The sequence below is a fragment of the Bombyx mori genome, chromosome 12 (assembly GCF_030269925.1).
Source record: "Bombyx mori chromosome 12, ASM3026992v2".
In the NCBI taxonomy this organism is placed as follows: Eukaryota; Metazoa; Arthropoda; class Insecta; order Lepidoptera; family Bombycidae; genus Bombyx; species Bombyx mori.
The window spans coordinates 898,302-925,189 of NC_085118.1; the positions used below are offsets into that span (position 1 = coordinate 898,302).

The following is a 26,888-nucleotide window of genomic DNA, read 5'->3' on the forward strand; positions in this document are numbered from 1 at the left end:
TTAGGTAAGGGGTAATGTTAAATTATAACAGAAGTATAAAGAGGATTAATTAATTACGAGTATTACAGACGAGTGCGGGGAACCCTCTACTGTGGATCTAATATTTTCAAAACACTTGTCAGATACCTTAACTTAGCAATAAATGAAAAGATGTGTCTTAAATTTAATTTCCGCGCTATTATTAAAGGTGAATACGACCGCAACGTTTTTACGAAGTTTTAGTTAAAATCAAAGGACTTTACTTATATTATCAGACATTAAACCTAATTTATAAATTTTAGATGTGGGTGTGGGTAGGTCGTCGGGTGCAGAGATTATAAATTAAATCGATGTGATTTGTAACATCGTCATATTCTCAATTTCATTTATGCCTTGTGCTTGGTTTCTTTGAGTTAGTTGAAATTGTAACTACAAAGCTATTTGTGATTTAGGAGATATGTAATTGTTAATAATTACAAAAAAATTTCAGCTTACATAAAAATAATAATGTATTTATTACTTTTGAATACTGCTACTACTTCAAAGTCGTCGTGGGCTAAAGGATAAGACGTCCGGCGCATTCGTATCTAGCGATGCAACAGTGTTCGAATCCCGCAGACAAGTATCTATCGTGAAGCAATCCCGGGTTACGATTTGAAGGCTGGAACACGTGTTACACTTTTTGGCACTTTCAATCCTGTCACAAAGTTCCAGTTTCACCGGGACGAGCAAAGGCTCAGCCAGGAGGAGCGGGACTTGCTAACAACTGCCCGAGCGCCTCCGTAGGAGACCTAACAACTCAAAAACAGCTGCTTCGCGAATGAGTTTACTACCGGATGGAAATCGCAACCCGCTGAGAAGATCGGGCGAGAAACTTAGCGAGCTGATGCATAGATTAGGTGTTAATGTACTCCAATTGCCCAGTAGAGTCTCACTGTATACTAATATTATTTCTATTATAAATACTAATGTAATACCTTTAGATAAGGATACAGAAAAGGATAAAGTTAACTTTTATCTATTATTTCCCGGGGGCCAGATTATTTTGTCTAATTACGTGAGTCGAGCCGCGTTTGAAAGCTTCAATGTTTTAGTGCCGCTGTCACTTAATAATCAATTACAAATGAAACGGACGTTTTAAAACCTTCTTTCTTGGGTCTACGGCTTGAATATATTTGAACATAATAGATATTATGCTCATGCATTTCCACAGTACAATTATAATGCCAATCACGTCATTTTAAATTCCAAAATTCAATACACGTAATCACAACATAGATAAAAGAGCAAAATATTTACAGAAAATACATTGAATGTCACAAAAGGCGGACAGTACTATTATTGTAATTGTAATCTCGGAATAGGATTGAATGTGACAATAATCTTGCCAATTGTCAGTCATGCGTCCAATTGGCCAAGCATAAATAGGTTCCATATTATTATGAATGCGATGTTATGAGTCAACCAAACGTGGATAAACACATTCACAATGGAATCTTCAATAAGAATAAAAATAAGATTAAAAATACGAAATTGTGCGAGCTATTCTTAAATTTTGAAATATTTCCTTTCTTACAACGAAAGGGTAAAGGACTTTGTTTTTTTTTTTATATATTTACGAAATATTTAAAGGTATTTGTAGTGACATATGGATAAAATATCACGCTCAGAGTCAACCTAAAATAACATTGTCTTGTCTGTATGTATGTTTTGCTTCCGAATGTACCAAATAGTTGTATCTCTTGATTGATGATTTATTATTGGCGGTGGAATTTTAACTGTTCACGATATAACGACAACTATAACAGTAGTTTCTTTTATTTTGAGAGCCAATGAATATTGTCAGTAACAATAAATACACCAATGACAAATTAGTTCGTTGTTGGAATCTATTTTAGTTTTTAGAAAGAAAGAAAACAAAGTTGTGTTTTGAATTCTATTTAGAAGTTCAATTCAGAATTCTATTTAATTTTATTATTGCATTTATTTGGTTTCCAGTTTCCTTAAATATTTTTAGTCGTGGATACAATCTGAATTAAATTTATTTACAAAACATACCTAATCATCTTAATTGGTTATTCACTACATAAATACTAATAATTACGAGTATATTGTGCTATTACTATTTTCGATGCTGTCACATTGCGTTGGGTAAATACGTCAGCTATTAATTAGGTCCTTACTCAAATATTAAAATAAAGTCCTTTATTAAACATCCAAAAGGGAAATGTAATTATGTAGTTTGAATAACTTTATCATAATATATTAACCTTCCGTAAGTCTTAAAAAAAGAGAATGAACACTACATTATATGTATCTTCAGTTGTATTGGTGTGAGTTATCTTGAAACGACAACACGTTCTCATCCGACAGTTCTTGTCTACCTACGTGTATTTGACTTGACATTGGTTTTTAATTAGGGCACCGTTGAAAAATTCTAATCCCAAAATTTATGTAACAACTTAACAACGAACAAAAACAAGCACACCATATATAGAAATACATTTCCCGAAATGTCCCGCAATGTGGTACCATATTTAACTAAAGATTAACAGCGACGATTTGGCGGGAAGCAATGACTTTCCAAATGCACCGCATAAAGCAGTAACCCACTGAAACGGGTTAATCGTCGAATAATCCCCTGACATATGTATCTGTCTTTCGATTTTGACGCAGATTTACAATTATTTACAAGAAATTCCCGCGGGCGCACCGCTTGTGTCTGCTCACGATAATCCGTGGATTAACTCCAGCGCTTGTTTATGGTACGCGTCTCCCGTCTAATTGTCTATGCTCATGAAAAAGCGCGGGAATGCTGAAACAAAATGATCGGTTGATTTATTATGAGGTTAAACATTTTCACAATATTTCCTGACGGCAAGATGTTTTCTGTCGGTTAAACTGCGGGATTAGACTGATCTCTTGTTACTGTCAAGTGTTTTTGTTGGCTCCGCTTTAGTGCGAACGTAGTGTTATAAGGAACACCTTTAAGTTAATCTTGGCCACAATCAACGGCCTCATGTTGAGATTTCCTCCCGTATGGTGAATGCCAGGGAGAGATATACAAGACAAGAACAAACATGTTATGAACATAGCTATTTAAAAGAGTTGGTACCCATGACCCCACCAAGTCATAAATATTTTACGATTCGTTGTACGTAGGTAATATGCATTAAAATTATGACAAAAATTTATTGATAACAGGCTAATATTTGACATTACTAAAATTAATACACTGCAAGTCTTAAGTATTGGACCACGAATGCTTTCGATACACAAGGCTGAGAAAGAAATGCTTTTAAAAAAATATTTATATGAAAGCATTATAAAACGCTATATTGAAAATAATCTGAGTGTATTCGCAATAACATCAAACGACATATGGCGACCGTCAGAAGCTGACGACCACTACGTAAATAATGTAAATGTTTGGACTGAAAACAGACAATTCACTCCCTAACGACTCCAATATTTAAAAATGTGTGTTAACAATGACGTTTTTTGTTTTTGAACATAAATTTTAATAAATTAAAATGGACTACGATTTTTAATTTAATAAAAAAAAAAATTAATAAAAATTCGTGCCTTTCGCGTTTATTTCCAATCCTATTTCCCCCTCGTCTGATTCGTATAGTGTTTCGGAATTATAATATGTACCTACAATGGTGTCCGTGTTTGATGGGCCAGGGTGAAGACTAACCTTTTTAATTCATTATGAGGATGGATTAGGTCAAGGCTTAACTGGTGACCGTTACATTTGAAAGAGTCACTTAGGAAAATATCGATGAATAACAAAACAGCTTGGTCATCCGTAGCCACGAAAACAGTAAAGGATTAGAAATGTCGGAGATCTCAAAGTAGTTATAACTGTGTCTCGCGAAAACCGAAGACAATACTATAGTTACATTTCCTATTAGGGATATGGGTTTCCTTGTTATAATCTTGTAGTGGCCATAAAACAGCTACCTTGGAATCTTTAAGTGTGATTCCGTTTACGATTTTAGAAATTCAAGCTTTGTCGTTACCTCTCTATTTGAGTCAAGTTCCGACTTGGATCTTCTTCGACTTCGTGCAAACAATTGTATCTTATTCGGAAGTCATATACCCTGACAGTTCCTCAGTTCTAAGGTATTTTTGTTGTGAACTGGGTAGGTCTGCGTTAGTACGAGTACATCTTACTAATTAGGATTAAAGTAACAAATGCCCGCTTTGCATTAAAATTAAAAAAGTATAAACCAAAATTAATGATTTAAAACATAGTACAAATTTGGCATATTATGATAGTACTAAAAATGATGGTTTTGTGTTCGGATTAACATGGGAGACTTCAGAAGTTAGGGTAGGCTTCGAATGGACGCTTCAACGAGGATCCAGAGCAGCACAGACAACTTGTAACTTCAATATTGCGTTTGGATAATCTTAACAAATTCGCTATGGGTAAAATTACTATCCAAGGGTAAAATTGTGCCAAAAACACAAGATTTTTACAGATCCCTCAGTCAGGTTATGACATTTTCAAGATAAGCTATTCACAACTTCGATTCCACCCAAAGGCAAAGTAAAAGTGATAAATGATAAAAAATATTGTCATGTTTGGATTTTCGTTAACCCACAAACTTTCTGCACCAAATTTGGTTAAAAACTAGACCAACAGGTGCCTTGTCATGGGCACTCATGCTGATGATATTTATATGTATGTATGTATAAAAAAGAAAGGATTTTGAACCGAAATGTAATGTGGTATGTTGAAACGTAAGGAATAAAAAAAACGGGTATTAAAAATAATCGAAAACTAAAAAGGCAATAACCGAACTCAATTATTTATTTATTCAACTAGTGTGTATCAAACAAGAATGGCAGACAGAGGCAACCTTAGTGCTTAAGGCATTCTACCATTCAAGCAAGCTTACGGACCACCTGGTGTTAAGTGGTTGCCGGAGTCCATGGACATCTACAACGTAAATTCCGCTACCCACCTTGAGATATGAGTTCTAAGGTCTCAGTTTTTACAGTACAACAGCTGCCCCGCCCTTCAAGCCGAAACGCTAACGGCAGAAATAGGCAGGGTGGTATTACCTATCCGTGCAGACTCACAAGACGTCCTACCACCAGTACCTAATTACGCAATTAATAATTTAGTGGATTTCATTTTTATTACACGATATTATTCCTTCACCGTGGAAGTCAATCGTGAACATTTGTTATCTACGTATTTCTTTAGAAAAATTGGTACCTACCTGCCTGTGGGATTCGAACACCGGTGCATCGCAAGATACGAATGCACCGGACATCTATCCTTTAGGCCACGACGACCGCGATTTTGAAGAAAAAGGGTTTTTGTGAAAAATAGTAGTCATAAAAAGAATGAAGGGTATAAAATACGGTACTGCCTATGAGATAGTACAAACAGCAACTGGATTCATACATGAGGTGGTTGTACTGAATGGAAGTAACTGATCTGGTTGTACTGGTGGTAGGACCTCTTGGGAGTCCGCGCGGGTAGGTATCACCACCATGCCTATTTCTGCCATGAAGCAGTAATGCGTTTTGATGTGAACGGTGAGGCAGCCGTTGTAACTATGCCTGAGACCTTAGAACTCATATCTCAAGGTGAGTAGCGGAATTTACGTTGTAGATATCTTTGGCCCCAGTAACCACTTATCACCAGGTGGCTGTGAGCTGGTCCACCCATATAAGCAATAAAAATAAAATAAAAAAAAGCATCAATTGAACTAAGCAATGCTAGCACCCATCTGAACAGACACAGCCAGCCAAGTTAATAGTATCTATGCTCTGTTTCATTGAAGTTTTATAAAAACGGAAATACTTCTTTGAGACAATAAAAAGTGGTTTTTGACCTTGAAAAGTTACAAGTAAAATATTCGAAATTCTAAAGGAAATTATATCCAGCTATTCGTGACGACTCATTAAGCAATCAAAAATGTTATCACGAGAACTGTCAATAAAATACTCAATTAAGTTGTCACTCGTTTTCAAATAAAGAAAGGGTCGATCTCAGAAATGTTAACTCAAGTAGTATGTCTTTCCGGGCGCGATTTTTTCTTCTAGCACACTACGACGTTTATGATCGAAAATATATTTTTTTATGTATCTCTTATCAGCTTACCTAAATTATTTGATAAGATTCAAAACGAGCTACGAAATTTTAAATATATCAGAGTTCTCTATAAAAAAATACCTCATACGTTAAACTTGTCATCAAATAGGCCTAGCAAGAACAGACATGTAACGCACGTTTCACAAAACCATACGTAGTTCAGGAAAAAAATCTTTATTGCATTAATATAACTTAAATTAATTCTCTTATCCGCTACAATGAATTCATTAAATAATAGCTTACGTCGACAATAAATAGCGATACGACTTTATACAAGGTTCATTCTGTACATTCTCCGTTCACGGCTATCACAGTCCAGTGCACTACGCGGTCACTTGTCTTCGCCGGGATATACTGAAATATCAGTGCAAAGACCCCTGTCGATCAACTGTGCTTGACGAGGTGGTCGGGCTCCGGCGGCGGGCTGGTCGGGGCCGCCAGTCCGTGCAGCCGTCGGTACAGCTGGTGGTACGGGCTGGGCGGCGGCGGCGGCAGCCTCAGCAGAGGACTCGGGAGCGCGTACCGCCCGTACACCGACAGCAGCGGCGGGTACAGACCGACCAACGACGCGTAAGGATTCCCGAACATCGGGTGCAGCAGCGCGCCACGTTTGAACGCGGCCAGTCGCGACCTGGACGCGGCCGTCGACCTCCTTCGTAACTTGCCCGTCGTGCCGCCGATGAACACGTCATCCGAAGATGGATCCAGCATCCAGTAGTTCCCCTTACCGGGGTCGTCGTAGTGGCGCGGCACTTTCACGAAGCACTTGTTCAAACTCAAATTGTGACGTATAGAATTTTGCCAACCTTGTTTGTTCTCTTTGTAATACGGGAAATTTTTCATGATGTACTCGTAGATACCGTTGAGAGTGAGTCGTTTCTCGGGGCTGCTGCGGATGGCCATCATGATGAGTGCGTTGTAGCTGTAGGCCGGTTTTTCGTTTTTCTTGTTTTCGTTCGATGTCGAGGCACAGGGCGGCGGCGTCTCGGTGCCCGTGACGTCGAGCTCGGCGTCGGAGGGCGAGGGCGAGCGCGACAAGGCCTCCGGGAGGATGTCGCGGATCGCGAAGCTGTGCGGAGGACTCATAGTGGTGCGGCATAGCGCGCCGCTCGCGCCTTACTAAGGACCGCAGCCGCTCCACGCCCCGCCTCGCGTCGCCGCCCAGTGCACTCAGACCACACCCTCCAATCATCGCTTTATGTGCCGCCGCGCTCAACACCCGCACTATACGACATACAACTTTATTACTTTCACTTAAAACTCATTCTCCATTCGAATGTGGAACGAAAGGTTCTTACAGGGTTTTGTTGGGGTTAAATTTGACGCGATAAGCCGCGCTTATTAAACAGGTTTTTTAATAATTTTTCACGCGTTGTTTGTGAGTTTATTTAGCGTTGCTATTTATGTGTCGTAAATGTAATTATTAATTGTGTTTTTAAACATTGAAGCAGATGTTCGGATTCATGTAAATTATGGAAGTTGAATTTGACAAATTGGCTTTAGAAGTCACCTCGTAAACCATTAATCTAAATAATAATTGTGCTTGAAACGGCCACAAAAGATTTATTATAGCTTCATTACTTTAAGACAAATAGCTTTTGTGTTCACGCTGAAACGTTGACAACGGTTGATATTATATTTAAAGTATGAAACGACATTTAGTAGCCCCGGAGAGACTGTGCTTGGGATTTAGATTTTTTCAGACTTACTGTATAGATAGGTACCTACATATGTTCTCTTTCTCCAGAGCCTTGCTAGTTGTACAGATAGAATCATGTTTCCCTAATCATAACATATCTTGCCAAAGAAATCGGAATTTGCACAAGATTTCTTCCAAATTGTGATATAACAGAAGGAGAGTCGAAATAATTAACTTTAATATCCGCTTGGGGTGTTCTTCATTCCATTTTCTAGTTAAATTTTAATACGAATAATAATCTATACTATTAAATAAAATTATGTTACAAAAAGTCGTGTTAAAAACCCTAGAGTGCGCTCGAGGCTGCTGTAGGTAGAACTTACCCACCCAGCGTGTCTCATGCGAGAGACCATGCGGTCGTAGCCAGACATGAACCAAAAAAATTTCAGTAATTTATCAAGAACCATAGATAATACACTTAATATTTAAATCATGTCCTGTCACGACAGTCCAATCACATATAAAAGATTTGACATGAACGTACGTTAGGGGTTAGGGAACATAGATGCTTGTTTAATTTCTCTCAATTTTCTTAGTTTATCTTTGTACAATAATAAACTTATTTTTCTTTAGTCTGTTGTGGTTTTCAGTTTTTAATTTTATTCTAAGAGTTCCTGAGAAAAAACGAATTTTCCTGATAGAAGCGGTCTCTCCCCTTAAAAGTGGCTCCAGTATACTATAAATATTATATTATATATAGTATCATAATCATCAGCCCACAGTCGTCCACTAGACATATATAATACTATAGGTATATATTATACTGAAGTACCTATATCTAATATTGTACTATGTAATATAGTCTAAAATTAAATTTAAAAAAAATATTTGCAGCGGGCAAAATGCTCACTGTTGATATTCTTCTAGTAATGTGTCATTAACTAATGGTATGACTACGATTGCAGAGATTTACAACCTAATTTTAAGAGCAAAACAGCATATCTGATACACGTTGTTATATGTATTCATTTATTACCTAATATTGGCATAAAAGTCTCGGGAGGAAACTCTAACTAGATATGTAGGTATGTGGAAAGACAGGTCCTGCTTTGTCAAGACCTCTCCCCGGTTGGAGAGTCCTAGTACTATGTGTCACATCATCCAGTATCTAATACAAATTTCTTTTGCCATGTCGATTTAAAGTTTTCAAACTAAAATTAACTAAGGAACAGATTGAGAAAAACCACCGAAAACATCCCTTAAAATTTGAGTCCTAAGTTATTTAATACTAAAAAAAAATCAAGCGCGAAAATATAACACAGCAAACTTTGTCACAGCGCTGTAGTTTATCTACAGTTGTTTGTACAATGCTCCCGCCCACATTGCGACACGCCCCCCGGTACTTCAAACAAAGCCGCTCTCACGTGCGACGTCTGCTTCCCGACACTCAAGATATACTCGTTACGAATATTCCACGAGCGTGGACCAAATAAGCTTCGAAGACAGGGACCGCGGAACTATTCGAAATGGATGAACGTTTGAAATAATAAATCGGCCTGAAATATGACAAACAATTTCTGCCCTAACCCCACCCAAAGGCATTATTACCACAGAGAAATAAACACAAAACTTATAGATAGCCCCCCGAGACGACCTTCACTATTAGTAGATTCTTAAATTAGGAACTAAAAAGTTAGTGAATTAACTAAGAACAAGTGTGCTAAGACGGATAAAAAGGTAGTAAAAATCGGTAGCACTAGCTGGCCCGGAAAACGTTGTTTTGCCATATAATTTTTTTCTAGGAAAGATAAGTAACCTAGATACCGACTGCTTTGTGAATCTAAGCCATCACAGGGTGCCACCCAAATGCATACAAAAAAAATCATTCAAATCGATCCAGCCGTTTAGGAGAAGTTCAGTGACAAGAGTTCAGTGACAAAGACAAGACAGAAGGAATATATGTATAAAGATTAGGTCGGGTAAAAGCTGAGTCTAATACGCTATTACCAATAAGATCCTCGGAACAAACATCCAAATTACAAGTAACATAGCTAAATTCGGAAAGCATCCCTCTAGAGTTGACATTGATTGATCAAGCAACATACAAAACAGAATGCAACGGTGATACTAAATCTTAAAATAAAAAAATCGCATCCCTATTGTGGTGCCTAGTGTCAAAAATTTTGACGGACGACATCTGATATGTCAAATGTGTTCAAATATTTTATAGCGCAGAATTCGATACAGTTTGTAAAGTGTTAATTATGTTTATTTGTTGGAGAGTTTAAAAAAACGAGTTAGGGTGTGTTGGAGAGTACAAAATGAAGGGTTCTGTGGTTAGAATAAAAATAAATATTTCAAAACAACAACATTTGCAACAGCTTTGAATGTTAAGAAATTACATCGTATGATACTTAAAGCAGATTAAAAGATACATAACCATTAGACTTACAGAGCACTTAGGCAGACTAATGGATCTACCTAGTAGTAAGCAGGTGATCAAAATGGCGAAGCCATGTGACCCCGCCCACCTAAAAGCTTGAATTAGGCGCTATTGTTTTCAATCGGCCTTGTTACGTCACATTATTTCATGCCTAATTCTCTCATCGCTGCTGTCTCCGATACGATACGCCCATCCACGGTGTGTACACTAAGAACGAGTAGTAATGAACTACATAATCGAAATCGATGGTTTTTTAATATGCTTTTATTAGCTTCAGACGTATGTATGTTTGTAACGGAATCTTTGAACACGATTTTGACCCCTTCAAAACGTCGGATTAACTCGAAATTTGGTATAGGTACTTATTAAGGACCGATGACAGTTCAATATTAAAAAAAATATTGAAAAGTTGAAATTCAACTAAAAAATGAAAAATAAATAGTTTAAAAAAATCTAACAAAATGCGCTTTTATTGAAAATCTAACTAAAAACTAGAAAATAAATTTTAATAAATTTGTATTAAAAATAGTGTAAGAAAAAATGATTTTATTGAAACAAGCGTGGGATGCTTTTCAGGATATTATCAAAATAACCCTTCTACTTATATCTGTTCATGAAATATAACTACTGATACCATGCACCCCACGCTTTTTTTACAATAAAATATTTTTTTCTTACACTATTTTTAATTCAAATTTATTAAAAAATATTTTCTATTTTTTAGTTGGATTTTCTATAAAAGCGTATTTTGTTAGTTTTTTTAAACTATTATTTATTTTAAATTATAACAGCTCCTTCGTTATGACATTTCGAACCAAAAACTTGAACCCAAATATTATGTAAACATACGCAACGCCTCCTCTTCCTCCTTCAATCCATGGCTCATTGCTGAGCATCGTGATGCGCCCGCCTGTGACCTTTTTTGTGATTTGTATCCACTTATGTTGATCAGTGGCACAGTGAAGTGCGCGGCTCAGTCTCGTGTCCTGAAGCTGCACCAGTGTGCTTAGTGCGAGTTTCTTAACTTTCTCGATAGCGTAGAAGTTAACCAAATTTTGTATGGAGTTGGAACAGCGCCCCTAGCGGCAAACGTACGCAAACGATCCCATTCCATACAAATATGAGCTAACTTTTACGCTATCGAGAACGTTAAGAAACTCGCACTAAGCACATTGGTCACTCCATCTTTTTTGGTTCCGACCTCTGGATCGTCGTCAATCCACTTTCCCCATCACTATGAGTCACTCCAGGTCGTCAGAGGGTTTTCTTGCTATATGACCAAAACGCAACGTCTAAGGAGACGAAATAGTGATTTGTCGTAAACATTATTTATGGAAAGCAGTTTTAAATTTATTTTCACGAATAACGTTTTTATGCAGTTGGAGTCGAGTTCGATTGTATTCACCGTAACTGCAAAAGCTTCTGGAATATTCGTGCTCCACCTAAGGCTATTCCCGTGAGAGCCTAACTTCAAGTGCCCTGTAAAACCCAATTTAGTGTCATTCAAGCAAAGCAATAAATAAAGCAGTGCCAAGTTGAAAGTGTTTTATTTCGAATGAAATCATTCTTTTTACACGCTTTATATTAGCTTTACTTGTATGTATGTTTGTATGTTTGTAACGGACTTCTTTAGACGCGATTTTGACCCACTTTAAACGGCCAGATTTCATTCAAACTTTGTAGATTTATCGAGGACCGATAACAATACACTAATTTGATAAGATTATTCCATAATTCAATTTGCAAAATAAGATTTTTGCCAATTTATATAATTTTTATCTATAGTCGATAAGGCAAGAATTGATGTTAAAGTACTTAATAGTTTTAAAAATACGCTTTTATATAAAATTTAACTAAATAATGAAAAAAAAATTGTTTAAAAAAACTAAAAAACACGCTTTATATAAAATTCAACTAAAAAATAGAAAATAAATTTTAATAAATTGAAAATAGTGTAAAAAATATATTTTATTTAAAAAAAGCGTGGGGTGCTTTTTATGATATTATTAAAATAATAATTCTTCTACTCATATCTGTTAGAAAAATATTTATAACTAATAACACCATGCACCCCACGCTTTTTTTTACTATAAAATATGTATATATTTCCACTATTTTCAATTTAAATTTATTTGTAGTAATAACTTTATTCTTTTTTAAATAACCAGCAATCGAAGTTCCTAAAAAAAAAAGTTGTCTACCGTCAAACTCGTTAAAAGTCAAAAGATTTACATCGAGTGTCCGCACCTTGGAGTTTTTAAACAAATGTTATAAATTTTGTATACAAGGATATGTAAAGGGTGCACCATCTGCATGCGACAATCAATTATCACTATTGTAAAGCTACTTACAATGATTTCTTAGCGTGTCGTCGTGCCGTGTTAAATATTTGGAGACTCTCGGAAATTGTCATATCCTGTGGACGTGACGTAATGACACAGGTTTTGATTTGTTACGGGAAACCTTTCTGCGAGAAAAGTAGGTTCTAAGCTTTTAATATTTTAAATAGTTTATCTAAATAACGATAAAACAACTAAAACATTTTATCATTTCACCGTGTGCCTTAAGCTGCTTTCAGACTACACTATACTATAGTGCCATATAGTATAGCAGCCTATACTTTGCCAATAATATATAGTACAGAACATCGTGAATGTTTCCATAACATGTATGGTGTGCAACATTGTTGTGCTATGAGCTATATACCTACTATAAAATATGCTATTATACTATAGCGTAGTCTGAAAGCAGCTTAACGGCAACGTTAAGAATTATAATACTAATAAGGTTAAGGTTTGAAGTAATTAGATGTCTTGAAATCAAACTTAGTTACTGAGATTAGATTTTTTTCGCGAATTCCAATCAGAACTGATTATTTGTATAAATGTGAATTCATTCTGAGCTATTCTTGTTACAAAAAAAAGTCAACACCAACTAGCATAGTGTATGTCAAATATTTTGCAAAACAAAACAATTCGACGATCAAATGCTCCGAATTCGAATTACGGCGACGTTCGAAAATAGTCTTTACAATTGACAATTTTAAAATCCACATTTCCTTTTCCTGTTAAAGTTTTTTTTTTCTATTCGACAGGTGCGTTCGGAAACCCGACCTCCTACAGCTCGTCGACAATACAACACTACGAACACAAAAGCGCGCCATTGTGACCCACGTGTCAAGTTGTGAGGACTTAATTAAATCTGTTACGATTTTTATTAAGCAGATGACGCTCGTGTCTCCTGAGGAATATTGTATTTTGATTGATTCTCAATAAAAATTATGTTCCCGTGTGAAGCTTTGTAAAAATACATATGGTAAGTTTTTCTGAGATGCGATACACTTTGTTTGTAGCATTGTTCTGTTCTTAAATTGCGTTTATTCCAATATTTGCTTGTACCTCTTTGAAGGAATTCGAAATGTAGGTTAAGAGAACTTTAAATTATGCGAATTATTTAATTTGATTGCAGCAGGCTGACAGAACAATAAAAACACTGCACGCGGTAGGCAGCGGCTTGGCTCTGCCCCTGGCATTGCTGAAGTCCATGGGCGACGGTAACCACTCACCATCAGGTGGGCCGTATGCCCGTCTGCCTACAAAGGCAATAAAAAAAAAAAAAAAAAAAAAACGCGGGTGAAGCAGACGTCACACAATCTCAAATCCGCTCAAACGGAAACTAAAACAATCGATTATCAAAATTAAATTAAACATTCATAACAATTCCATAAATTTAAATCGACGCACGCTTTTGCCAAAATAATAACAAAATGCGCTTTATATAAAAATAGGCCGCAAATCTTTTGACCGGCGGCCATTGTTGGCCATTCCGTTACACGTAATCCGCTTTGGCGCTCCAACGTTCAAAACACGAGAACGCTCTAACAATCGCGAATCCATCACATTCGGACAATCGAACAGTTGACAATAGGCGAGCGATCGGCGGCAAACAGCGCCGGCCCCCCGCCAACAAATCCGATCAACTCGGAATACGAGAAAGAATAAAAAAATCGGCCAAACGGACACGAGGACGCGACAGATGCAGTGTAAAACATAGTGCAGTGCGTTCGGAATTGTTCAGTGATTGAAGGCAATCGAGTGGGCACGGCGGTTGTTTGATGTTTGTGTCGGGTAATTAGACAGAATAACTAATATTTTACTTCGACTTACGGAGGACACAACTGTAAGGCTTATTACGTAACAAAACAACGTTAAGTTCTAACCTTACATATGTGTATTTTATTACATGTTTCTTAATTGGATAATTCCAGACTGTCACACAAGAAAACAGTTCTTAAAGAGTCAGTCACTCACAAAATACTCCTCTATGGTTGATCGGGATTTTAATAAAATGAACACTCACGTACCTGTCAACAAAACTTAGTATAGAATAATGTAAATGTCACTAAATCACAGCATCCTTCAACCGTTCGTAAACACAATAGATTTTAAAGTTTTGTAACGAGCCAAGCATTCATAATGACTCCTCGATTATTTCTTTCAGTGGCCAAAAAATGTCAGCGGGGCATTTCTCGGGCGCTTTCCACGTCACATTGTATGTAATTTGTTGTATACAATGCTCCTTGTTTATTGGGTAGTAGCTTGTTCGAATCCAATTCTTGTACCATGTTATTGTACTGTCCAGGTGTGCACTGTGTACTTCAGTTCGAGAACACTTGAATTTGGAACACGCACTAAAACTAAAAAAGTTTATGAAATATTTTTCAAAACTCAAATCTCGAGATAAATGAAATATAATTAATGGCCGGCAGTAGAGCGATACTTGTAAAATGATTTAATAACTCCTTAATTTTATAGCGTTCATTGTTTGACGTTGCTCAGTTGAGCGTTCTGAAAACGGCCGTACGTACGTATTGTTCTAAAAAATATTTTCAAATTCTTTTTTTTTTCCGTATTTTTAAGGGCACTCGAATTCTCGGTGTGCCAGTAACAATGGGGAGAAAGAGTATCTGTTGTTGTAAGTAGAACGTTATCCGACAGAGGGCGCCGGGTGGCGGCGGCTTCCGGCACTCGTCGCGCTTCCGCTTTCGAGTGGCAATCCAACATGGCGACAATATTAATCAATATTTCAACAACATTAGCTACTGGCACGAGAGCGCGCCTTCTTAAGATGAAACGGCTACTTTGCTGACGCTGTTTCGAGATGAGCGCCAAGAACAAGAAACACGTAAAGCTATTTCGTAAATTTTCTGTGATTACAACATTTTTAATACTTTAAACCTTAATCAAAATAATTTTCTATTTGTTTTTTTTTAATTATTTGACTGCTTTTTCTTTATTCAGCTTTCAACGAAGATACGTGAATTTTTTTAACATAATAACAAAGAAATACGTCAATCTACAACGAGCCGTTGTTTATTAACCTGGCAGTCGATGGTGAGAGGGGCGGCGTAAGCGCAGTAGGCGATGTGTTTGCGCCCCACCCCGCGCCTCGGGGGTTACACGTTCGATTACATCTCAATATTTCAACAATAACCCGAAACGAATGCATAAAATAATAAATTATAGCTTCATGAAGTGGAATTTACAGGTGGTAACGATCTGATTTTTAATACGTGCATACGCGCCATCCACCATCCTAGCATTAAAGGACTACAAACATCCACAGACCAACACCAGAAAGAAGTGAACGCCACCACCTAACCGGACTGACACATGATGTGGAAGACGCATTGGATTAATCAAAGCCAATTCTACTCTTCTAATCTCTGTGCTTAGTGCGAGTTCTTTAACGTTCTCGATCGCGTAAAAGTAAACTCTTTGTATGGAGTTGGAACAGCGCCCCTAGCGAGAAACGCAGGCAAACATTCCAACTCCATACAAATTTGAATTAACTTTTACGTTATCGAGAACGTTAAATACAATAAGTGTGCAATAAGCACACAGAACGCATCACTGCTTTGCGACAGAAATACCTAAATCTACATAACCCTATTTAGAGTGTATTTTTTTATATTTTATTGCTTAGATGGGTAGAACGAGCTCACGGATGGCCCATATGGTTACCGGAGCCCATAGACATATACAACGTAAATGCCGCCACCCACCTTGAGACATGAGTTCTAAAGTCTCAGTTCAGTACAATGACTGCCCCACCCTTCAAACCGGTAAACGTATTACTGCTTCACCCCAGAAATAGGCAGAGTGGTGCTAACTCACTAGCCTTCGTTCTACCACCAGCAAAGTGCAAAAGCTTTAGTGCAACTTATAACTAGTCAGGTCATAAGTATTGTCACACAGTAAAAACTTTTCTTTTAGAATGCTGGCCACAAAAAAGTTTATTGAATTCGAATTTCGAATTGTTCATGAAAATAAAAATGTATATACTTTTAGAATTTTACTCATTTTTAAATATGGAGTGGACGCTTAAAGAAGACCGTGTTGCAGTTATTGCGTTGCATCGTTGCGGTTACGCGCCAATTCAAATTTTTGACATACTGAAGAATTTTAATATAACCAAAAGATTCGTTTATCGTACCATCAAACGATACAATGAAGACTCTAGTGTAGATGACAGGTCAAGAAGTGGTCGCCCTCGGTCTGTTAGGACTCCAGCAGTGATAAAAGCTGTGAAGGCGCGAATTCAAAGAAATCCCAAACGTAAGCAGAAACTGTTGGCCCTTCAGATGGGGTTAAGCAGAACAACGGTGAAAAGGGTGTTAAATGAAGACTTAGGGCTTCGGGCATATCGAAGAAAAACAGGACATCGTTTGAATGCTCGTCTAATGGACCTGAGACTGAAGAGATGCCGCGCTTTGTTGAAGCGGTACGCGGGAAAAAAATATCGGGAAATAATTTTTTCGGATGAAAAATTTTTTACCGTAGAAGAGAGCTACAACAAACAAAATGATAAGGTGTACGCACACAGTAGTGAAGAAGCGAGCAACCGTATTCCGCGTGTCCAACGAGGTCATTTTCCTTCCTCGCTCATGGTATGGTTGGGAGTTTCTTATTGGGGCTTAACAGAGGTACATTTTTGTGAGAAAGGTGTAAAAACGAATGCAGTTGTGTACCAAAATACAGTCCTGACGAACCTTGTGGAACCTGTTTCTCATACCATGTTCAATAACAGGCACTGGGTATTCCAACAAGATTCGGCGACAGCTCATAGAGCGAAGAGCACACAAGACTGGCTGGCGGCGCGTGAAATCGACTTCATCCGGCACGAAGACTGGCCCTCCTCCAGTCCAGATTTGAATCCGTTAGATTACAAGATATGGCCACACTTGGAGGAAAAGGCGTGCTCAAAGCCTCATCTCAATTTGGAGTCACTCAGGACATCCTTGATTAAGGCAGCCGCCGATATTGACATGGACCTCGTTCGTGCTGCGATAGACGACTGGCCGCGCAGATTGAAGACCTGTATTCAAAATCACGGAGGTCATTTTGAATAAACTTTAGTGTCATAAGAATCTATGTTTTGTTAAGTTCATTTTGGTATATGAATGGTTACATAATGAATAAACTTGTTGCAATTCTTTTACATTAAACATGTGACAGAATTTATGACCTGACTAGGTATTTTTAGTGCCTTTCTAGACGAGGGTACGGTCGCTCTGATGGTGCGTGATCATAATCACTCATAAACGCCAAAAATACCAGGAGCACTGTTGAGCCACTGCCTATAACTAATATCTTAATGCTTTGAGTATATTTTTGATCAAGTGTAGGGCAGGTACAAAAATTAAACTGCCTAAAAATCGACTAGCTACATCACTACATTGTGGTTGCGACTTGGACACGGCGGAGCACACGCTCGTTGCCTGCCCCGCATGGGAGGGGTGGCGCCGTGTCCTCGTCGCAAAAATAGGAAACGACTTGTCGTTGCCGAGTGTTGTGGCATCGATGCTCGGCGACAACGAGTCGTGGAAGGCGATGCTCGACTTCTGCGAGTGCACCATCTCGCAGAAGGAGGCGGCGGGGCGCGTGAGAGACGCACAAGCCCGCCGCCGTCGACCGGGGGCCAGGGAGGCGGATCTCGCCCAAGCCCTCTAAGTGTTTCGGGTCTCCCTCATATGTCGGTCTGGGGCCCGGCGAAGGGGGCCTAAGAAGACGACGTGCAAGCTGCTCTGCACGCATTTTACGCAAGAGCATCCGGGTGATGGAAGGCCGGCTATCCTCAACCCACGCTGGTTCTGACCCAGCGGGGTATTTCGTAGGATAGCCCATTCAAACCGGTGCCATCTAGGCTGGCTTCGGACAGCCTGCCGACCGAGAGGGCTGGTGGTCGTGGCGCCGACGATCGGCCTCTTCATGAGTTCTGTCTCATGCGAGGTTTGGACGTTGTTGAGCGACAGGAGGTTATAGTCGGTTCGACTCCGACATGCCCCGCCCTCCATCCCCAGTGGAGGGTAGGAGTCCGGCGATTTCCTGCTAAAAAAAAAAAAAGCTACATCACTAGACCATTTCGCCTATTTGGCGATAGCGACTGTTTTTATATCATCAAGCCCACTCTAAATGACTGTTACTTAATGACAATGTAAACAAGCCGCAAATAAAATGAAGTCGTACAAATTAAAAACAATCAAGTGAAGCTGTGAAAGATCGACATAAACAAACAGCCCTTTGCTTTTATAAATTGTCAAATGAAACCTTATTGAGTTTACTTTGAATGAGTTTGCTAAGTAAAGCCGAGTGGACAATTGAAACTTTAAAATAGCTTGCCCTCCGCGCTACTTACTATCTTCTTCACACAAGAGGAAAAAAAAAAGGAGCGGCTTGGCTACGTCCCTGGTATTGCTAATGTCTATAAACCACGATGCCTATTAGGTTGATTGTACAGATACAATAAAAAACAAAGTAAAAAAAATCGAATCGGTAAGAACGCGCCTCTCAGCGGACTAGTTGAGGAATTAAACAATTTGCATAGCAAGTATTCTCTGGACCGTTTTGCTGGCACTGTTGACAGTTTTCGACGAGAAGTCTACAGCCTTGCTCAATGAGCTTTCTCAATTAAGTAATAGCGTATTTGGTAGTAAATGTGTAATAGTGTAAGGTTTTCGTGTAATGTTATATATAGTTGTGCTGATATATAACATGTTGGTACCCAATAAATAAAATAAAATAAAAGATTGTATTGGGGTAGTTTTTTGTAGTAGCACCCCAACTCCACGAAGCAAAGAAGATGATTCGGCGCAGACACAGACTACAGATCCTTCCACTATTTTTCCTTTCACTCCTTATTAGATTCCTACAGAGAAGTCTACGCAAAAACATCACGTATATTCGTAACGAAAATATAATTTTGACAGTGAGAACAACATCGCTCAACATAACGCGCCGAGCGCAGAGCCAGCTCTCGCGGTAATTGCTCCAATAACGAACGAAACACGCGCCGCACTCTTATTTATTTATTTACCGCGTATTTACTGAAACTTAACGAGATCGAGGGAGGGAACGGTTTTACTGTATTTTTTAAGAGCTGTGCCGAAATGTCCGCTGTACACAGACTATGTGGTGCTAAGTCGTAGATGTGGTACTTGAATGAAAGTCACCATCATCATCATCATCTTATGCCTTACAGCCCAGGATGGGCTTTAGCCTGGTCCAGTATGTCTCTCCAGACTGCTCTGTTCAAGGCTTTCTCCTTCCAGTTCCTGACACCGATAACTTTGAGGTCGCGCTCCACGCCATCCAACCATCGAAGTTTGGGTCTGCCACGACTTCTGCGGCCCTCTGGTTTGCCATAGAGCAGTTGTCTCGGCACTCTGGTTATCTCCATTCGAACCACATGTCCTGCCCATCGTAGGCGTCCAATTTTTATAGTTGTTATCGATCGATGGTTGTTATGATATTAGGATCTTTGTAAACATCATACAGCTCGTGGTTATAACGCATCCTCCATATCAGGAAGTCACCGTTATAATAAATACGTTAACAGCTTATAGTTTTAAAGGTGTCAGAAAAACGTATATCCTTAAACTTAAATGCGCGTGATTTGTTACGAAAATACAAGAGTGATAGCAAACTGCACGTCTCCACTGTATCAGTGTGCTCAGTGCGAGTTTTTAACGTTCGTGATCACGTAAAAATAAACTCAAATTTGTATGAAGTTGGAACAGCGCCCCTAGCGGCAAACGAAGGAAAGCTGAAAGTTAAAAAACTTGGACTAAGCACACAGTTTTGAGAAGACTTATACAATGTGAAGCTGCGTTGTGGATAGGAATTCATAAACGTGAACCGATGACTTGATGAAAGCTGCCGGAAGTTTTCAGATGCCGGTAGCCCGCTATGAGGAATAATTGGAGTATTCCGCAAAAGGTTACGAGATATATAATTTTTCATGTTTTATTATACTTTTGACAGAGAAACCGTCCTGCGTCTACGACGAGCTCAAACTCCGTCTGACATGGCCTTCAGGCACCAGACCAGCTAGGGTTTGTTAAATATTTGTATAGCACCACCAAACACGAAGGACCGACTTCGGTGCTGAGGTGACCACGTTTGTCTAGTATTGTGGATAATTCAGATAATATTTTTATTTTAAATGGACAGCTTGTTCCTCTTTGATCGCCAGAACCATAAGACATAAGTTGATAACTCAATTGTACTGGGTAATTAATTCCCTTTATCAGCGCCATTGTACTGTCAAAAATAAATTACATAACAATTTCAAATATAAATAATTTATTCCAATTTTTATGCTTTTTTGCATCCACAATTCGTAACACAATCATCTTAAGTTCACTTTTCGTTTACCATATTATTGAAAATGTTTTTTTTATATTGCTTAGATGAGTTTTTTTTTTTATTGCTTAGATGGGTGGACGAGCTCACAGCCCACCTGATGTTAAGTGGTTACTGGAGCCCATAGACATCTACAACGTAAATGCGCCACCCACCTTGAGATATAAGTTGTAAGGTCTCAGTATAGTTACAACGGCTGCCCCACCCTTCAAACCGAAACGCATTACTGCTTCACGGCAGAAATAGGCAGGGCGGTGGTACCTACCCGCGCGGACTCACAACAGGTCCTACCACCAGTAATTACGCAAATTATAATTTTGCGGGTTTCACTTTTATTACACGATGTTATTCCTTCACCGTGGAAGTCAATCGTGAACATTTGCTGAGTACGTATTTCATTAGAAAAATTGGTACCCGCCTGCGGGATTCGAACACCGGTGCATCGCTTCAACACGCACCGGACGTCTTATCTTTTAGGCCACGAATTTTTTAGGCCATTCGAATGCACCGGACGTCTTATCTTTTAGGCCACGACGGGTGGACAAGCTCACAGCCCACCTCATTTTAACAACAAAAAAAAGCACTTCCGGAAAAACAAGGATGTGGAGAGACTTTTTTGGAGCAGGATCTGGCTGTGAAACGGTGTTCCGGAGGGACGCCGCCCCGTACCGAGACCCAAGTACCGCTGGTCTGACGCTGTGGAAGGAAATTTACGTGAGCTCCAATTGTCGGACTGGCAAGGTGTTGCGTAACGCCGAGATGAATAACAAAGTTTATTGTCGGATGCCAAAACCCACTTTGGGGTCATAGCGCCAGCGCAGTAGCAGTAGTAACAGTTTTCTGTTGTTATGAAACAAAAAAGATGTTTTTAATAAAAAATTATTACACTTTATCCCAGTATCGGTATTAAAGCGTGGCGACCCTGCCTTTAGTATCGTCGGGATTGCCTCAATCGTCCACAAAACACGCGTCGCGGTCAGACTCGAACTGTTTTGCGCGCGCTGCACGTTCTCATTACTACTGCGCTGCGTGTACGTACATATACGTTTGTAAACTTTGCTTTTGGATGTCGAATACAAAGAGCTTGTAAATGTCGGTCTAATATAAAATGCTTTCAAGAAATAAGATTAGAATTATACTTTTTTACACATTTAGGCATACATTCAGCAATGTGTGCGTATCTGTATTAAGATGCATAAAGAGAACCTTTGTAAGCTTCGAATACACTATAAAGCTCCGGAAAATAAAAGTGCCCCAACCTCTTTCAGACTGTTTATCTTTGAAAGTAGAACTCCTGAAGTTCTCACAATAGTCACATATAATCAATATAGCCAAGAGCAGAATCAAAACAAAACACCCCAATTATTTTAACAAGTAACCCCACGAAACCTCTCCACAGTGTTTATCTGTTTATTCAAATACACACGTTATTTGTAAAACAAGCAAGCGTTGTCCGAAACTAAACAAATCTCGGATTAAAATCTTTTTACGTTTGTAAATGTACAAAAGAACTCGTCATTATCAAAATATTAACGCGCGTAGGACAGCGGGGCGCCAATTATTTGCGCTTGCAACCCCATCACGCGGTGATTATTCGTTATGGCAACACAGTTACGATAGTTCATCATCGGACAGTCGCGTGCGCACGCGACAGCGTTCAATTTAGTTTTTTTTTATTTCAAAATGTACATTTATTAATTGTTGTTTTAACAAGCTTACATTTCATGGCTACCTTATATGTAATAAGCTGCATGGTTACTAAACAGACGGGCCTTAAGTATAATTGGGCTATACACCGTGATAATTTCTATTGTTTTTCTCTGGAAATATCCGAAAAATCAACAACAATACACTTAAACTTCGAATAATAAATATTTTCACAAAAAAAAACCGATCGGGAAATTGCAATTGAAAACAAACCTCATAGTCTAGTACTCAGAAACAACAATCGAGAGACCAGAGACCGTTCGACCAAAAAGGCTTTAAATTACAAATCAATCAGATAAGATAGATTAAAAATCAGAACAGAAAATCTTACACGATTTTTACGAGTTCCCGATATTTCATTATCATTATGATCATTATGTTATCCGAACTTTTAAAATAGGAGATTTGACTAATAACATGAGACACGTTTGGGTAATAAAGATTAATTATAACTAATGTTTGCCCCGTGATCGAAATTCGACCGTAATCACTGATGCCTTAAGTTTTAGATTGATATTGCGTTTAACATTACCTCTTTTGTTATTAACATATTGAAAAGAATCTGACACCCAACTCAAACTGAATTCCAAACTTTTTTAATTGGTAACAATACAGCTCGACAAAAGGTGGAAGGATGGATCAGCTTACGGCCCGTCTGATGTAAAGTGGTTACCGGAGCCCATAGACATCAACAACGTAAATGCCGCCTACTTTAAGACATGAGTTCTAAATCTCCATTTTCAGTACAACTGCTGCCCCATCCTTCCAACCGAAACCGCATTTCTACTCAACGGTAGAAATAGGCAGGGGGTCTTCTAAGTCTTCAAACATTTTTAAGGATATGACGCATATATATATGGATAGCGTATGCGACTAGGCGTAGCAAAAGAAAACAGAAAATAGAGCTTAGCTGTTTTATCTTTTCCTATTTATATATCAATAGCCAGCGACTTGTCTATGTCCTTGACATTGCTGATGTCCACAAGCGACGGTGACCAGTCACCATCAAGTAGGCCGTACACTCTTTTACCGTCATTTGTAAATATTTTGCGTTATTTGTAAATAGGACCCATTATAATTACTCTTTACTTCATAATATTGTTGACTCCCCCCGCGAACCCCCAAAATCCGGAAACACTGTGTTTCCATCCCAATACACAAGATATTTCACATAGGAACTCCTCAACTAACCATCTTAACATTTCTCATGCTTATTAACAGACTTGTAGACCCGCTGAATCTCAACGATCGCCTTCAGAATGGCACCAACAAGCAATTAACACGGTCCAAGCACCCGAAAGCACACTAACAATACTTAGTGTTTAACACAAATAGTTTTAATCTTCTCTCCCGCTATTCCCGACCCCAGCTTGTGACGTTTCACTAACGATTAAACACCAGATATTGTAAAAAATATTTAGCTCCCCGCCTTTTGTCACGAATCGCGATTCGTTCGGAAATCGCCACTTGGCCGATTACATTTTTTTTTTCTTTTCTCATAATTGTGGGAAAGTAATAGTCGATTTGCAATTCAATTGTGCCGATTTTAATTAGTTTGTATTGAAGTGCTTCGTTACCGTGGAATCTGGGTTTTATGTTGATTTGGACTAATTACCCAATTACAGTTATGAGAAATAAAAATAGGGAAGGCGATAAATTTTCTCAATATTAAATTGGTTCCAATTATTATTGGAAATATATATGCTAGGAAATATATATTAATATATTATCTTATATTGGAAATAATATATTTTTTTTGGGAAAAATCCTAATTAATTATTATGATGCTTTTTTTATTATCTTTGCAATAACTTACCTAATCCGTATTACGAAGACTGGGGCACTTAGCTAGTTCTTGTATCTTATATATATTCACTTGCATAAAACACAGCAGAAAATCCTGGCCTGAGGCCGCAGAATGTGGGAAGTTTTGATTATATTTTTTATTTTAACTCAGGTTGGTTTTTTAAACCACTCATCTGTCCATTGTTTCGATTTTAAAGCTTTTTGTAAATAAATTAAATTTCTTTAATACAAATGTTAAACATTGTATTGTTATCAGTAAGCATAAGCCCCTCGGAAAAATATTTAAGAAAACATCGCCGACATATCAGTGGGCAAACGTTACGTATCGTTTACAAAGCAGGCGGCGCCGGAGGGCAGTACTACCGACCTCCTGTTCGAAAACAATTAAAAACTAAAGAAATAATAAATAAAGGTTCAAGCCCGGGGCGCGGCTGTGGGAACAGCTCATTGTTTTTGAACGAGCTCATTGTGGATGCTCACTCGGTCGCGGTTTCCGAACAGTGTGCGAAATAAACACGAATTGAATCGATTCAAAATCGATTAGTGCATATGGCGTATATTGTTCTGTTTTTTTTTTTAAATGCTTTCGTAAAATTTTCGCGCGATTGCGTTCACGATGAAATGCTCTGATTCATAAAAAAAACGACTGTTGGAATAATATCTGTTTTGAAATAAACATCGCACAATACAAGCAATGCTTTTACTGTGGAAAATATGTCCTAATAATTTCTTCGGTTTTCGCGAGTCGTAAACATTTTTTTTTTTATTGCTTAGATGGGTGGACGAACTCACAGCCCACCTGGTGTTAAGTGGTTACTGGAGCCCATAGACATCCACAACGTAAATGCGCCACCCACCTTGAGACATAAGTTCTAAGGTCTCATGTATAGTTACAACGGCTGCCCCACCCTTCAAACCGAAACGCATTACTGCTTCACGGCAGAAATCGGCAGGATGGTGGTACCCACCCGCGCGAACTCACAAGAGGTCCTACCACCAGTAAAAGAACTGCTTTTTTACGTTTACGTTACATTTCACTGAAATTTTGATGAATGACTCTTTCGTCCGTGACCACAGTATGCAGTGGTAGAAATGTACTTCAAAAACTAAAAATACACACTCAAATAGCAAACCGACACACAGTTCATTTTATATTTTTTTATTCTCTTGATACTGGTCAGGATATTAGAGAGAAGTTATAAAATTATTCTATTCTCATCGGTCCTCGATGCGTGTTCAAATATTCTAGTTAATCGGACCTCTTGAAATCAGGGAATAAGACATACAACCATTCCATTATACACATACATACACATACCAATAAAAACGTGTTAAAAACAGAACAAGATACTACTTTTGTTAAAGGAGCTGCTTATATACTCCAGGCCTTATCTGCAAGACCCTTATATACAGCAACAGCTGAACAAACATAACGCAACACGCATTACTATCCTTTACCTTGGATAATTCAAAAATCCATCCCATTCATTTAAACAAGAACAGTTACTTAACTCTTCAGTTCATTATCGTTAGATCGGCGATCGTCGAGAGCATTTAACAAGTTGCGGTACTTCGTTTTAACATCTCTAAACATGCACGTGCCCTCAACAATGACGCTGACACTATGAGACGCACTCGACGCGCGATTAACGACTGATTAATACAATATTAGTGAAACGATGATGTCACAGATCTGTATTTAGGTTGCCCCAAGGGATTTCTTTTTTTTTTTTTTTTTTCATCACCCGGTAGGTAGATGAACATAGAGACGACCTGATAGTGAGTGGTTACCGTAGCGCACGAACGTCAGCAATGCAATTTTTTTCTTTCCTGCCTAAGCTGGAGCTGATAGCCTTGAGAGGCTTTATCAGCGTAACCTAACAAGTAGTTAAGCTCACGGAGCCTACCTAACGACGTCGCTAACACTAGCTCTAGTAAGAGCAGTGCTTCGCAGAGTCTACCACCGGATCGGAAACGCGACCTACTAAAAAGATCCGGTGAGAAACTCAGTGGGCTAGGCAATGCCAGGGCCAGAGCCAAGAGCCAAGCCGCAGCCTACTGAGAAACCTAAAAAAATATATATTAAATAATACATATTTCTGACGTAGTTACTTAGATGAATCCCGGCTCAACTAGCGTTAGACGTAATTCCGTGGACGTCACATACATGCTAACAAGTAAGAGGCTACCTACTCGCCGGTGGCCTATGGGGCTATTCCATTTAGCACAAACAGCTCGGTGCTAAACTCACGGGCTCAACCTGAGATAATTTGCTAACACCAATAGTTCCTCGCTCAGTCTAACACCGCATTGGAATCTCGACACACTGAGAAGATCTAACGAGAAACTCAGTGGGCTGTGTCTGAGGGTTAATTTACTCGTCGAGCCCTTCGTCGCAAGCGACGGGTTCGACGAGAACGATGACCGGTGCTTGAGGTACCTAAAAGCACCGTTAGTGGATCGGGAGGATCCGAAATGACGTGTTTGGGGTGA

The 26,888-nt window shown here is 38.7% G+C and overlaps 1 protein-coding gene and 1 long non-coding RNA gene across 3 annotated transcripts; one reads left to right on the plus strand and one right to left on the minus strand.

Annotated features, from left to right (window-relative positions):
• Positions 1-6,255: 6,255 nt before the first annotated feature.
• LOC101740791 (fork head domain transcription factor slp2) lies at positions 6,256-7,268 on the minus strand. The gene has a single exon (XM_004929336.5). It carries the CDS (start codon positions 7,181-7,183, stop codon positions 6,482-6,484), a length of 702 nt encoding a protein of 233 aa, XP_004929393.1. The 5' UTR covers positions 7,184-7,268; the 3' UTR covers positions 6,256-6,481.
• Positions 7,269-9,783: 2,515 nt separating this feature from the next.
• Positions 9,784-15,430, plus strand: LOC119629311 (uncharacterized). Of its 2 annotated transcripts, XR_005245336.2 has the most exons (3): positions 9,800-10,072; positions 13,274-13,494; positions 15,177-15,430. It is a non-coding gene; the product is annotated as an uncharacterized LOC119629311 (long non-coding RNA). The 2 variants fall into 2 exon arrangements; XR_009974432.1 differs by lacking the exons at positions 13,274-13,494; positions 15,177-15,430 and adding an exon at positions 11,559-11,720 and having other exon boundaries at positions 9,784-10,072.
• Positions 15,431-26,888: the final 11,458 nt, after the last annotated feature.